Source organism: Copadichromis virginalis, linkage group LG15, assembly GCF_057382275.1.
Source record: "Copadichromis virginalis isolate Kocher_CV1m ecotype Utaka linkage group LG15, C_Virginalis_male_GT1.1, whole genome shotgun sequence".
NCBI lineage: Eukaryota > Metazoa > Chordata > Actinopteri > Cichliformes > Cichlidae > Copadichromis > Copadichromis virginalis.
The window spans coordinates 25,122,321-25,134,958 of record NC_140632.1 but is presented as its reverse complement, the minus strand read 5'-3'; the positions used below and the strand labels follow the sequence as shown (position 1 = coordinate 25,134,958).

The 12,638-nt window shown below is 40.0% G+C and overlaps 1 protein-coding gene across 3 annotated transcripts in view; it reads right to left on the bottom strand.

Annotated features, from left to right (window-relative positions):
* mei4 (meiosis-specific, MEI4 homolog (S. cerevisiae)) overlaps positions 1 to 10,788 on the bottom strand; it is an 85,613-nt gene extending 74,825 nt beyond the window's left edge. For 2 of the 3 annotated variants that reach the window (XM_085432661.1, XM_085432663.1), the window contains exons 1-3: positions 10,584 to 10,787; positions 9,311 to 9,556; positions 7,568 to 8,085 (exon numbers count right to left, since the gene is read on the bottom strand). In XM_085432661.1, the coding sequence (XP_085288787.1) occupies positions 7,568 to 8,085; positions 9,311 to 9,556; positions 10,584 to 10,611 (792 nt within the window). In that variant the 5' untranslated portion in view covers positions 10,612 to 10,787. Of the gene's footprint in view, positions 1 to 7,567; positions 8,086 to 9,310; positions 9,557 to 10,583 lie in introns of all 3 variants that reach the window. The other variant, XM_085432664.1, reaches the window with a different exon arrangement.
* Between the last annotated feature and the right edge of the window lie 1,850 nt (positions 10,789 to 12,638).

Sequence of the window (12,638 nt, the reverse complement as noted above, 5' to 3'; positions counted from 1 at the left end):
ATCCACCACACCAGAGCGCATCGATAACAGAAGAGGTAGAAAAACCAGTTTCTCCAGGCTCGGCAGCATCAGTGCACCAGAGTGCACCACAGCCTGGAGCTGCTGCATTTTAAGAACGGGCCCAGCTGAGCTCAGTGAACTGCATCACCTACAGAAGAACGATCACATTTTAAAAGCTATTTCTCTGCCTGTGTACAACCATGTCTGACTCAGAGGAGAAACTTTACACCTCTGTGCTGAGCGCTGCTTCATTCTGCAAAAAAAAAAATCAAACCCCAGACTGAAAGAGGAGGGAGCACATCAGAAACAGTGATTGCACATGCATCACTGATTGGTCAAATCGAACCATCAAAGAGGATTTTTGCTCTGAGTTGGAGTCACACTGGGGAAAACTGTTGGAGGAGAAGTTACTGGAACCGTATGCAATAAACTTTGAATCTCGCCCCCTGTGAAATGGGCGCTTCAAAGACAGGGACCACATCGTTTTCAAAGTGACTTTTGCTCCATGAAGATGGTGATAAAACATAAAAATAACAGGCCACTGCATGCAATCTGGTTCTGGTTCTGGTTCTGCTAGTACGGTCATTAAATGTGATAAATCAGTGAAAAATCACAAATCTACGGAAGCGTAGAGCAGCCACCCAGGCAAAAGAAAAATACAAGTGTATCACGTTATAACGTGAAAGGTTTATTGTTCTAACAAGATACTTTTCCTGTTTGTACAATATACTATCATGTTTGTACAATATACTTTTCACGTTTGAACAACATAATATCACGTTATTACAATATACATAATTATCACGTTCGTACAATATAAATATTATATTGTACGAACGAACCAATTTTACTCCAGCTTTCCGGTTTTCTCCAGACTGTTCTATTTTAAAGACTGAAAACACCCAAAAATATATAATCTCAGCATAAGAAAATAAGGAAATTTGTACTTTTTTTTGAAAAACTTGTTCAATCTTCCCCCTCAGTGCCAAACAGCTTTTTCTGCTGTTGACTTTTGTTTGGTTGGGCTTGTTGGATTGGATGACTGAAAGGTCAAGAAGCGACACATAATGGCAATTTAGCAATTTATTGATTTAGCAAACAGGGGGATCAGTAGTATGTGGAAGAACCGCACACAGCCACAAACCCCTGGCACTAGGGCTGCTCAATTAATCAAATTTTAATCACGATTACGAGCTGGGCTTTCAACGATCATTAAAAATGACTGAGCCGATTATGAGCCCCTCCCTCATGCTTTATTCTCGCGCTGCTCCGTGTGGCAAATCGAGCGCACCTCTCTGCATTTCGAACACCCGTCACAACAATTAGGAGGACCCGAGGGAAGCTCGGAAAGCTAAGCAGAAGTTATTTGGAGAGGAGAGTGACTGCCGTTGGTTGAAAAGAGGTAAAAAAAACCAAAAAACTTCAGTGGTGTGGAAACATTATGGGTTCGCGGAGTCAGATGTGGATCAAGTAGACATAGTGTGTAAACTTTGCTATGGTGTGGTAGCTGCACCACAGAGCAACACTGCAAAGTTCACTAAACATAGATGTTTACATTTTTCATTTATTTTTTATATTGCAAACATTTGCACTGTTATCAGTATTTGCACACTGTTTTATATTATTTTTTTAAAGTCATTATTCAATACATTGTTATTTTTAACCCTTTAAAGCCGGTCAGAGCAGCACGCTCTGTTTTGTGTAACTATTTTTAAATCCCTGTAGAACCTGAACCATGTAAGCTAGCGCAATAATTTTTTTTGCATATGAAACCAGAGGAGTTGTACTTACATCTTATGCCATCAGCTTGTCCTCGGTCACGATTTCCTTCCACATAAAGCTTTGCAAATATTGCATAAAAAGCGCTTGCAGCAACAAAAACATAATACTCCAGAAACACGCTTTACCGATCCGATCAGCTGTTCCTAACACTTCCCACATTGAAACAGACGTCACCGCTAACTCACGCATGTCCGCCATTTCCTGCCCGAAACTGGAAGTGACGTCATTTTCGCGGAAAATGTAGTTTTTTACTTGTAGGCCTTAAAAGCCTATACTGGTGTTCTTAATAAGTCAGGTTTGACTTTTCTGAATAGTTTCTCTGATGCTTAGAACTCGAATTGCACTGCTGGAAATTGTTTATTTTGATGCACATGCTGTTTTCTTTGCAAATTTGCATCATAGGATTGTTTTTCGTTTGTCCTGCAGCATATAAAAATTGCTGTATCTCCAAAATAAAACTATGAAGACGCTCAAAATAAATTTGCTGTTGTTGTAAACTATTTTTTTGCAACTTTTTTGTATTTAAAGTTTTGAGGGATAAACCTCTTAAATTTCTCCAAGTAGAAATATATGTAAAAAAAAAACAAAAAAATGATTTTCAATTTTTTTGTAGTTTATTGCAATTTTTTGGAATTAATGTAGTTACTATGGACTTAATACATACATATTATTAAAATATGGGCTATAACAGTTGTATTGATGTATAGCGACTTGAAATGCTCCCACAAATGGCACTACAGCATGTAAAAAAAATAATATAAGCTCTGGCGGACTTGGTTCTATGGTAGGTCTTAAAGGGTTAAATAAATATCGTCAAATAATCGAGATCTCAATTTCAGTGAAAATAATCGTGATTATCATTTTTGCCATAATCGAGCAGCCCTACCTGGCACCTCCTCCTCATGGTGGTCACCAGCTTGGCCATGCTGTGAGTGACGGCCTCCTAGCTGCAAATCAACAGGAGCTCAGCAGCCTTGCTTTTATACAGAAATATGGCCAGTTCAGTCCCCCAATGCAAAGAGATAAGCTGTACTCGTCAGTGCAGGCTGACCCTGAGTAGTTGCAGTTTCTTGGCAAACTCTCTACATTTCTACATCAGACGGCAGTTATTTGCAAACCTTTACCAATGTCTCAGAGTGACTGCAGTCAGTCCGATTCAGACAGTGATTGTTTGGAGACAGTTTGCCAGGCAAAGGTGTTAAATGCTCAACCTCCAGATGGCCTGTTGGTCGCTGTAACTACTTTCAGTGCAACTACTGATTTTTGATGTTTATGTTTTTTTGTGTAGTGGCTATACAGGTTTACATTCATAGATTGTAAAGAATCACTAACAGCAATGATAAATACGAATTACAATTTTGAGGCTCTCCAGGCTAAATTTCTTTTAATGCGAGTGTAGCTTAAACAGATCAAATGTGCCCATTACATATATCCAGTGTTGGGACTAACGCGTTATTAAGTAACGCGTTACAGTAACTACGTTATTATTGTGGTAACGAGCACGGTAACTAGTTATTATGCCAAAACCGGGAACGCGTTACTCGTTACTGGGATTTAGATAGGCTCGTTACTCGTTACTTCGTGTGGTGGCTATCGCGGAGCTTCCACAGATTCAATAACATTAGCAAGTGGTGGAGGCCAGCAGGTGGATGAGGGAAAAGGGAGGCAAGAGGAGAGACCCGAAGTGGCCGCTGGTCCGAGAGTGTCAGGTGAACTGAACTTCAGGTAAGAAGTTATAACCTGCAGTCCATCTGGGTCAGATATGAACCAAGTTTAGGTGGAGTTTATTTTCGTTATGCTGACTTTTTCGTACTGCGTGCTAGCTAGCATGACGGAGTTTCTATACAGCTGGGTGGGTGCTATGTTACTGATGTTGAACTTTATTTTGTTCATAAAGTTAATTATTAGAGTTGCCAACCGTCCCGTAAAAAACGGAATCGTCTGGTATTCAGAATTACGCGTTTCGTATTGAGGTGAAAAGGAACACAGTTTGTCCCGGACTTCAGCTAGAATGAAAAAGGCACAAAGCTGTATTTATTCTGTGTCTTTGCTGCACAGCTGCCTCTTCTTCTCTCATTCTCTGCCCCTCCCTCTCCTGTTTCTACTTCAGTCATGAAACTGATCAATGATCAGCTGATCGGCTCTCGTTTATTTATCGCCCACTTTGCGCCAGAAAGAGGAAACCAGCCGATGTCGCGCTAAACAACAGCAGCACTTTTAAGCTTGATCAGCTGTTGTTAGAATTTATTTAATATTAATTTCTAGTATCAGCTGATGTTTGCTGGAGCCACAGCTGTAAACCTGCTGGTCATGATGTCTGTTTGGTTATCTGGTGAGAGGGAAACATGAAGATGAAACCAGGAGATGTCCTTACTGAATCATCAGAGCTGTGATGGAGAAACAGGTTTACCTTTTAGTTAACATGAATGAGTTGAAGGGAAGTTATGAACTGTTTCTGAGAGACAAATAACACCAGGATCCTTTTCTAAGTAGCTGACAGCTGGTAACTGTGCAGGGGCGGGTCTAGCAAAGTGTTGCCAGGGGTCCATGTAGGGCATTAAAAGGGAAAGGGGGGCACAAGGAAATACTTTTTTATTCTCATTTAAAATGTCTCACTTTTAAAAAATAATTATCTGAATCTTACAACAAACAATTGATAGATTGATGCATATATACCATCAGAACAGTGTACATCACTGTCACAACAGTGTTTATTTTCATTCAAAGGCTTCATGATTTTTCCTATAATGGTGGGCCAGTCTCTAGTCAAAATGCCCGGGACGATTTTCTTGTCCCAGTCCAGCCCTGTATGCAGCTCATCTGCAGTCTGGTGTTACCTACATCTCCCTATTCAGAAGGCAGAATTTCCGAGTTCTGAGTACAATCGAAAGCACCATGACTGCAGTTTTTGTGTTGGATGTAAAAAGCAGGCTAGGATAGAATCAGGCGTGGGATTTCTCTCATGGGAATGTGCACATTATCTTTTCCTTTCTATTGGTTGGTGGCACAGTGCACTTGTGGCAAGTAAGCAAGCTAGAAGACTGGCAATCTTGCTGGGTTACGGAAGCAACACATTAACAAGAGAATTGTAAAACCAAAGTTACTTTCCCTAGTAATTAGTTACTCTGAAAGTAACGAGTAACTTGAAGTAACTGAGTTACTTTTGATAGAAGTAACTAGTAATGTAACTAAGTTACTAATTTAAAGTAACTTACCCAACACTGCATATATCACATACTTTTAAAATGATCAAGCGCTGCTGCTGGTGTCGTAGTTAAACCCTGTTCTTCCGGCTGATGTTGCTCAGTTTGAATTCACTCTGCATTATTGTGATTATTAGTAAAATATATAAATATATAAAATAAAGCGCAGAATAAAATTGTAAATGTAAATCATTTACAATCACATGACTTCTCTGGATCTTCAGACATGCTGGTTAGATATGCTGTAATGCTCTCTCTTTCTCTACATCTGTTTGATGTATTAACAGTTTTTATTATTTTCATATTATTGTCCCTTCATTTGCATTTCTTTTAAATGGCTCCAGGAAGCTTAGAGCAAAGATATGGCTGCCATTCCAACCAGGCCGTACTTGTTCAGTCTTTTTCGTGAACTTTAACCTCCCACAGGCTGACTGAGGCCGGTAGAGTCTCAGATGGAGCTCTTGGGTCTTTTGCTGTTTTGCACAGTTTGACCTCAGGGTGAATCTGAGATGGGATGTCTAATCCAATGTGGCAACTGAATGCTGCAGATCAGCAAACTGCTGTAAGCACATACAGCAGCTGTTTTACAGTATGTGTTCACAGTTACTGATTATAAATCAATCAAGTGGATTTGACTGGCAGCACTTCAGTGTTACTCACACTTTAATTCATAGTTCCTCATCCAAACCAAGCCGAAAATACACCTGACCTGTGACCCCCACTACACATCCTATCAGTCTTCTATTATTAATCTATAAACATCTGCAAATAACTGACCAACTGCAGCTTTCAGTCACCCCTGTTGGCTACAGGCACTTCTATTAGAAAGAAGGAGGACAGCTGCTGTTGGCCTGCAGCAAAGTTTACAAGAAATATGAGGAATTGAGAGACTGGAGAAATAAAACTTCATCTGCATACAGAGAGCTTTAGCTTTTCATTTATTTTGCTGTATAACACAAAGCAGTGGTGGCTGGATGTTTCTCTTCATCTTGGTTGGAGGAAATATAATTTTTTTACATGTGAAGGTTTTGATGTCGACTGTAGTGCATCCAGGTTTAGTGTCCCGTAAACTGGACATCGGGCCACCGGTTATGTCGAACTGTGTACACTTACGGCAGAGCAACATCGAACAAACACTGTTCAGAATTCATGTGGAAAAAAGAAAAATCTCCAGTTTCATGAGGATGAAAACAAAGACAGCAACATGTTAACTCTCTGCACAACAAATATCTGCGTTGCTACAGCCACTCGCAGCTTCTCTGAGAGCCTCAGAGTTGCTCCTCTGTTTTATATCTTTGTAACTGAGTCTTTTCTTTCTTTTTTCTGTTTTTTACAGAGTAATTGATCAAAAGAAAAACTGGAGAGACTGAAAACAGTTGTGCTGTTTGCAGAGCCGGCTTTTAAATCCACCCCAGCGACGCGTCTCTTTCACCCCTAATCACACTCTGTGGTTGTTGGTGGTTCACTGGGCTAATGATCATTTTTTACATTTGCCTCTGAGCTCTCCGTTGCTGCTACATTCAGCTGAATCGACACATATTTTCACACAAACCCCCCAAAAATTAAATAAAGACAGACACAAAGACAAAGGAGATGATCCCTGTGTGAATGAAACCGTTAGCATGAGCCTTTGAGCACGTTTCACACAAAATACCCAAACAGAAAAGATCACAAAAGAAAAACTGCAGTGCAAAAACACATCGATGAGACATGATTACAGTAAGCACATTTTGGGGGCTGTAGTCTTTTCTCCATGTTGGTGTCCAAACTCTGAAAATCTTCACATACTTTGTCTATGTTGTCATAAAAGAAGTGTGAGGCTGACTTTAGTTTAGGACATCAGTGGTGCCCTTGAACGTCTCCAAACAAAGACACTCTGTTTTTTTCTGTGACTTTCACCATCATTCATTCTTCTGTGCTTCTCTGTCTGCCAGTTACTCTGCAGATCTCTGCTGCATGAAACAAAGAAACTCCCCACGATACACACTCACAGCACTGGGCTGAAGCCAAACTACCCACGATTACCACCGCTGAAAAGAGGATACGACTGGCTCCAGTCATAACTGACTGGCATACTGAAAGCCAGCAATGGCTCAACACACAACAGTCCAACTGGTCTACAAACTGGGAGCGTTTGTTGTAAATGGCCTGCAAATGGTAAATGGCCTGTATTTGTATAGTGCTTTACTTAGTCCCTAAGGACCCCAAAGCGCTTTACACTACATTCACCCATTCACACACACATTCACACAGGCTGCCTTGAGGCGGAAACTAAACAGAAAACGATGAGGACATGTCCATCAGGCAACAAGTTAATGAAAACAAACACACCCAAAAACTAAATCCAGGAAGTTGGGAAAGGTTTGGTGAGACAGCAAAAGAATGTAAAGAAAAAATCTCTTTGAATCTGCAGATCATTGCAGACTAAACAAAAACTGTAAAATAGCTCAAAGCTTCTGTAAACAAAGCGACTGTGTAAATTATGGAGACTCAAACAGAGCAAACCCTCTGCAGCCCGCACTGAGAAGCTTAAACCTGTAACTGTACAGCTCTAACCTCGGGGAAGGTTTTCCTGTACTCACCCCGTTGGGCCAATCACTGTGCAGCAGCATCCTGCTCAGCTCCCTCAGTGGCTCTTCCACACGTTTTACAAGCTCAGCCGACGGCAGCTGCTGGGAGCAGTAGAGGTCCATCGCTTGGGCAGCGATCTGGCAGGCCTTCAGAAGGAGGTTGTGTGATTCCAGCGTGGAAGAATCCCTGCAGGCGGCCGCCACAGAGTCAAGGAGCTGGCACACGGTGTCAGCGAGTACTGACCCCACGTCTCCATCACACCCGAACCACAGAGCTTCCACTCCTCTGCTGTTCCCATCCACTCGGTGCAGGGCACACAGCGACTGCATGAACTGCACATGAGGATGCAGCGTGGCTTCATCACGGTGACTGCAGGGAAACAGCGGTGGAGGGGAAGCGGCGGCAGGCTTGGCTTTATGCAGGAAGAGCTCGGGAGTCTCTGAGTCAAAGTCTTGCTGATGTTCTTCGCTGAACTCCACTCTTCCTGGACCAAACAAATCCTGGGAAGGGTCATCCATCCTGCTGCTGTCTGCAAAAAGAATTACACAGAAGAATGAATCGAGCGCACAGCATGTTCGTTTCCTGCTGCCTCAATGGGTTTGTGTGTGTGTTTGCGTTAATTTGGTATTTTAACATCTGAATTCTGAATGCTTTAAGTTAAAAGGCGAATGAAGGTCAGGAGACTCTCATCAATAAAGCGGTTTTGGGGCAAGAGGCCATCGCGGCCTGTGGGCGGGGCAATACTGGCAGCATATGTATGGCTTGGTTTAATATAAATAGTATAATAATCATGTAATTATGCCATAAAGAAGATAATCACAGTCACTTATTTCCAATATGATCCCCGTCGTCAGGACAAGCTGTCACTGAGCTGCCTTCAGCCGAATTTTACTGTCGACCTTGGAAGTTACAAGGTGCCGACATCTCATAAACTGGAGTTTATGTTTCAGCCTGCGCTCTTCTTCACACTCAAAAACATCGAGAGCTCACACCTCTAAACACCTCATTTTTTTTAAAGAGGGAAACTGTTTTAAATACTTTTAGAACATTATCGTTAATGGTGTGGCATTTATAGTATCTAATGAAGAAGCATTAGGGGCCAGACTGATAGTCTAATTTCGTATAAATATGTATTTACTTAAAGTGTACGTTTAAGAGTTTCTCAGAGGTAAAACTTCATTTTTGACCTTGAGATGAACCCTAATGCTTTGTTGTTTTAAAGGTCTCTAAAAAAAGATCAGTGGGCTTCTGATCTCAGAATTACAGCCGTCTTACCTCGTAACCCTGACAGCAGATGCACCTCGGTAGCCCTAAATGTCTCCCTACGGCCCTTGAGGTTTAGATTTAGGAGGACAAACGTTTTCCTTGAAACAAAAGGTTTCATAAAGGTGGCTCTATTTATAGCTCTGTTTGTTTTTATATGCAACAGTCTGTTAAATGACAAAAAGATGGAGCCTCTGCTGGGAACCAGGATTCATTCAGGTATGGGAAATGAATGATATCATCATTTAAGCCTGTCATGGCGCCTGGCGAGAACCAGCAGGCAGCTACAGGTCTCCCACATAAAAGAGGAATGATGGGCAGTAAGTGTGGAAAGAAGGAGAGCGCATATAAATGTGCCATATAGAGTTTTAGAAGTAGACTCTGTAAATAAGCAGCATTTCTACAGGATTTAATTCAAATTAAAAACTCTTTATTAATTATACTAATAAGCCACTCTGACTTCAGTGAGCTGACTCTGGAGGAAGGCCTACCTGCCACCTGCGTGCTGCTCTTTGAGGCACATGTCGCTGTGGCGATCAGTGCTTCCTGCCGCAGCCTCAGCACCTCCCGCTGCAGCTCCTCTGCTTTCTTCTTCCAGCCTTCATCCTGACTCCTCAGCCTGCAGCCCAGAGCCTCGGCGTACTGCCTGCCGCTCATACCCGGGGGGCGGTTTCTTATTAAAGCCACCGCCACCGCCACTTTAGCCTGCGTGGAAAACCACTCGGCTCGACTCAGTCCTAAAAGATAGGGGCAAATATTTCAGGAAGTCCACATTCCAAAAACTGATGGGCTGACTAACTGCATGAATGTAGAATGTAGAAATGTTATTAGAAACATAGTTTTATTAGGTTAAGCATATTTAATGTGTGTGTTTTTTTTTTAAAATAATATCTATATTTTAAATAGGTTTAATTATATTTTCTTTCAGTCTTAACTTAAAATAAAAAAGTGAAACTTTAACTTTTGTTCTCCTTCCCTTTAATTAATTTTACTTCTCAGGTTTAATTTTATTGGATATTATTTACATTTTTTGCTCATTGGAGTTTTTTTCCTTTTACCTTTAATGCATTTTTTTTGGGGGGGGGGGGGGGTATTTTTACTTCTTATATTTTATTTAAATTCTTTACTGACTGAACTTAAATATTAAAGCCAAATGAACAAAAATTACACATTTTTCCTTTTTTCTGTTTATTGTTTATCGCTAATTTTACTGTTCTTTATAGTCTAGTTTTTACATTTGAAGGTGTTAATTTATTTAATTGTTATAGTTTAAGTTAACTAAACTAAGTTTAGTGAGTGTCTTCTGTCACATTTTAACTGAGTGCTTATCCAATGAGCCACAATATAATAGACAGTACACAGGACAATACAAAATATATAACGCATTTATTCACTGATACAATGAAATTATGTCCTTCATGCTGCATGTGGTAGTGGTGATCATTTTGTCCCAATTTTATCCAAATATATTATGCATCTATTTTTGGACAGGCAGCTAATAGAGCGCTAGAGAGAAATAAACCCATGACTTTATTTTACAGCTCACACAGTCCATCCGTTTTTATTTTCTATATTTTCATATACCCTTAGCTGAGAGGAGAACTAAAACTGAGTGAAACTTTGCTTCAGGTGAAGTTAAAACTACAAACTACAAAATCTAATGGGACCTAGCTAGCTGCACAGCTAACAGTCCAGCTAATGTTCACCATTTTTCTCTGCACTCTTCAACAAACTGATATACAAACTACACAAATAACTATTTACCTGTTAAGCCGTCATCCTCTTTCTCCATTAGCCGCTGCCTGTCCTCCTCACCTTCCGAATAAACTTAACTGAAAGTCCTTCACTTTCAGAGCTAGCCTATCTTCAGCAGCTAGAAAGATGGTAGTGATGTGTCGGTGCGAACGAAATGGCTCTTAGAGCCGACTCTTTGACGTGAACTACGTGAGCTGGCTCCTTTTGTTTGTTTGTTTTCTTTCACCCTCTCTCTCGCACTTTTTTTCCGCTTCACTCTGCATGCCAGCCTTGTGCTTTGCGCTGAGCAGAGGGGGGAGGGGCAGTAGTTACACTTGCAGTAGCACAGGTATGGGCTCAAAATGTGGTCATAAATATTTTGTACTTGTAAATCAGGATTTGTATGTGTAAAAAAAAAATGTGTGTGCCTAAAAAAGATTTGCATGTGTAAAAAAATTTGTGTGTGCATAAAAAAGATTTGTATGTGCGTAAAAAAGATTTGTATGTGTAAAAAAGATTTGTGCGTGCATAAAAAAGATTTGTATGTGTAAAAAAGATTTGTGTGTGGACTTAGCCAAAAAAAACCCTGCAAGTTACAAGTACGAATTTTGACCCTATTTTTCTTCCTTTCATCTGATTGGTCAATGTCGTGTCAATCACAAATGTAACAATCCAATCAGAGAACAGATGGGTTTGGCTGTCAGAGGGGCGCTTTTTTGAACTGCAGGTCTTTGAAGGGAATAAATGCCCTTTTACATGCCAACCCAGCGTTTTCTTTAATCACCACGAAGGAAAACAGTCTGTGGTCGTCCGAGTTTGGTGATTTTTGTGTCACAGGTCTACGTGTTTAATATAGGGACTTCCACAGCCTTTTCAACAAGCTGTGGATGATAAAGGATTCAGAAAGTTTATTCATGCAGGCCCATATGACAGAGAATGTGCATCTTCTTTTTGTTTTCATATTGTAATTTATATTTAATTGTGTTGTGGTTTGCAGGTTTTGTGTTGTTTCATTTTAAATTAGTTTAAAAGGAAAAAGCTGAAAATTTAAATAGTTAAAAGTTGAAATGTAAATAGTTGGTTTTTGTATTTAGGGCTGTGCGATATGACCAAAATCTCATATCCCGATATTAAGACATCTATCGTCTAGGGGTGGGGGAAAAAATCGATACTGTATAGTATCGTGATATTTTGTTTGCTAATAATGTATCGATACAGGGACAGAACAAATCGATATTTTGTTACAAAAAAAGTTTTTGTGGACTGGAACTCTGACTTCAGAGCATGTTGATCCTTTTTCTGAGCAAGAATCCTGACATTCCTTCACTGTCCAAATGTGTTTAACTTGTTTTTTGGCAGCAATAAACATGACAGTTTACTTCTTTTAATTTAAGACATGATTTATTTTAATTAAGTTTAAAACTTTTTTATTTAATGTAAAATTATATTTTGTTTTAATTTACTTTCAAATTCTTCAGTTGCTGAATGGGCTGCATAGTTATCATAAATTGCATAGTTCAGAATAGCTATAATTATACCAGATGGTTGCATTCAGTTAAGTTGGACTAGACTGTAATACAAACCGTTCAGTTTGTCACCAATAAAACTGACTGAAATGAGACAAAGACTGAGTGTGAGACTTTGACATTAGATAAAATGAATATTGATAAAGTTTACCTTTATGTACAGAATCTGAATACCGCAAAATATTTTTAAAAATTGCAATAATATCGTATTGTGCGTTAAGTATCGTGATAATATATATGGTGATTCCCACCTCTACTATCGTCCGATAACGATATAAATCACAAAAATGTAGCTTTTTTATGTAAATTCTGTGAATCTCGGGCAGCTCAACTTGCGTGAAGTGTTTCCAGCTGGGCGTCATGTACCTGGAGTCGAGTGTTTTAACTGATGCATGAAACTATACATTTTTAGACACAAGTTGTAACGGCCACCGTTTTCTTTGTGAGTATTTATTACACAGCGTGCTGCAGGGAAAAGCCTGTTCTAATGTTTGAGTCTAAGGTTTATTTTTTAGCACCTGACGGCTCTTTTTTTGCTTCTCATCCGCAAACACTCTGC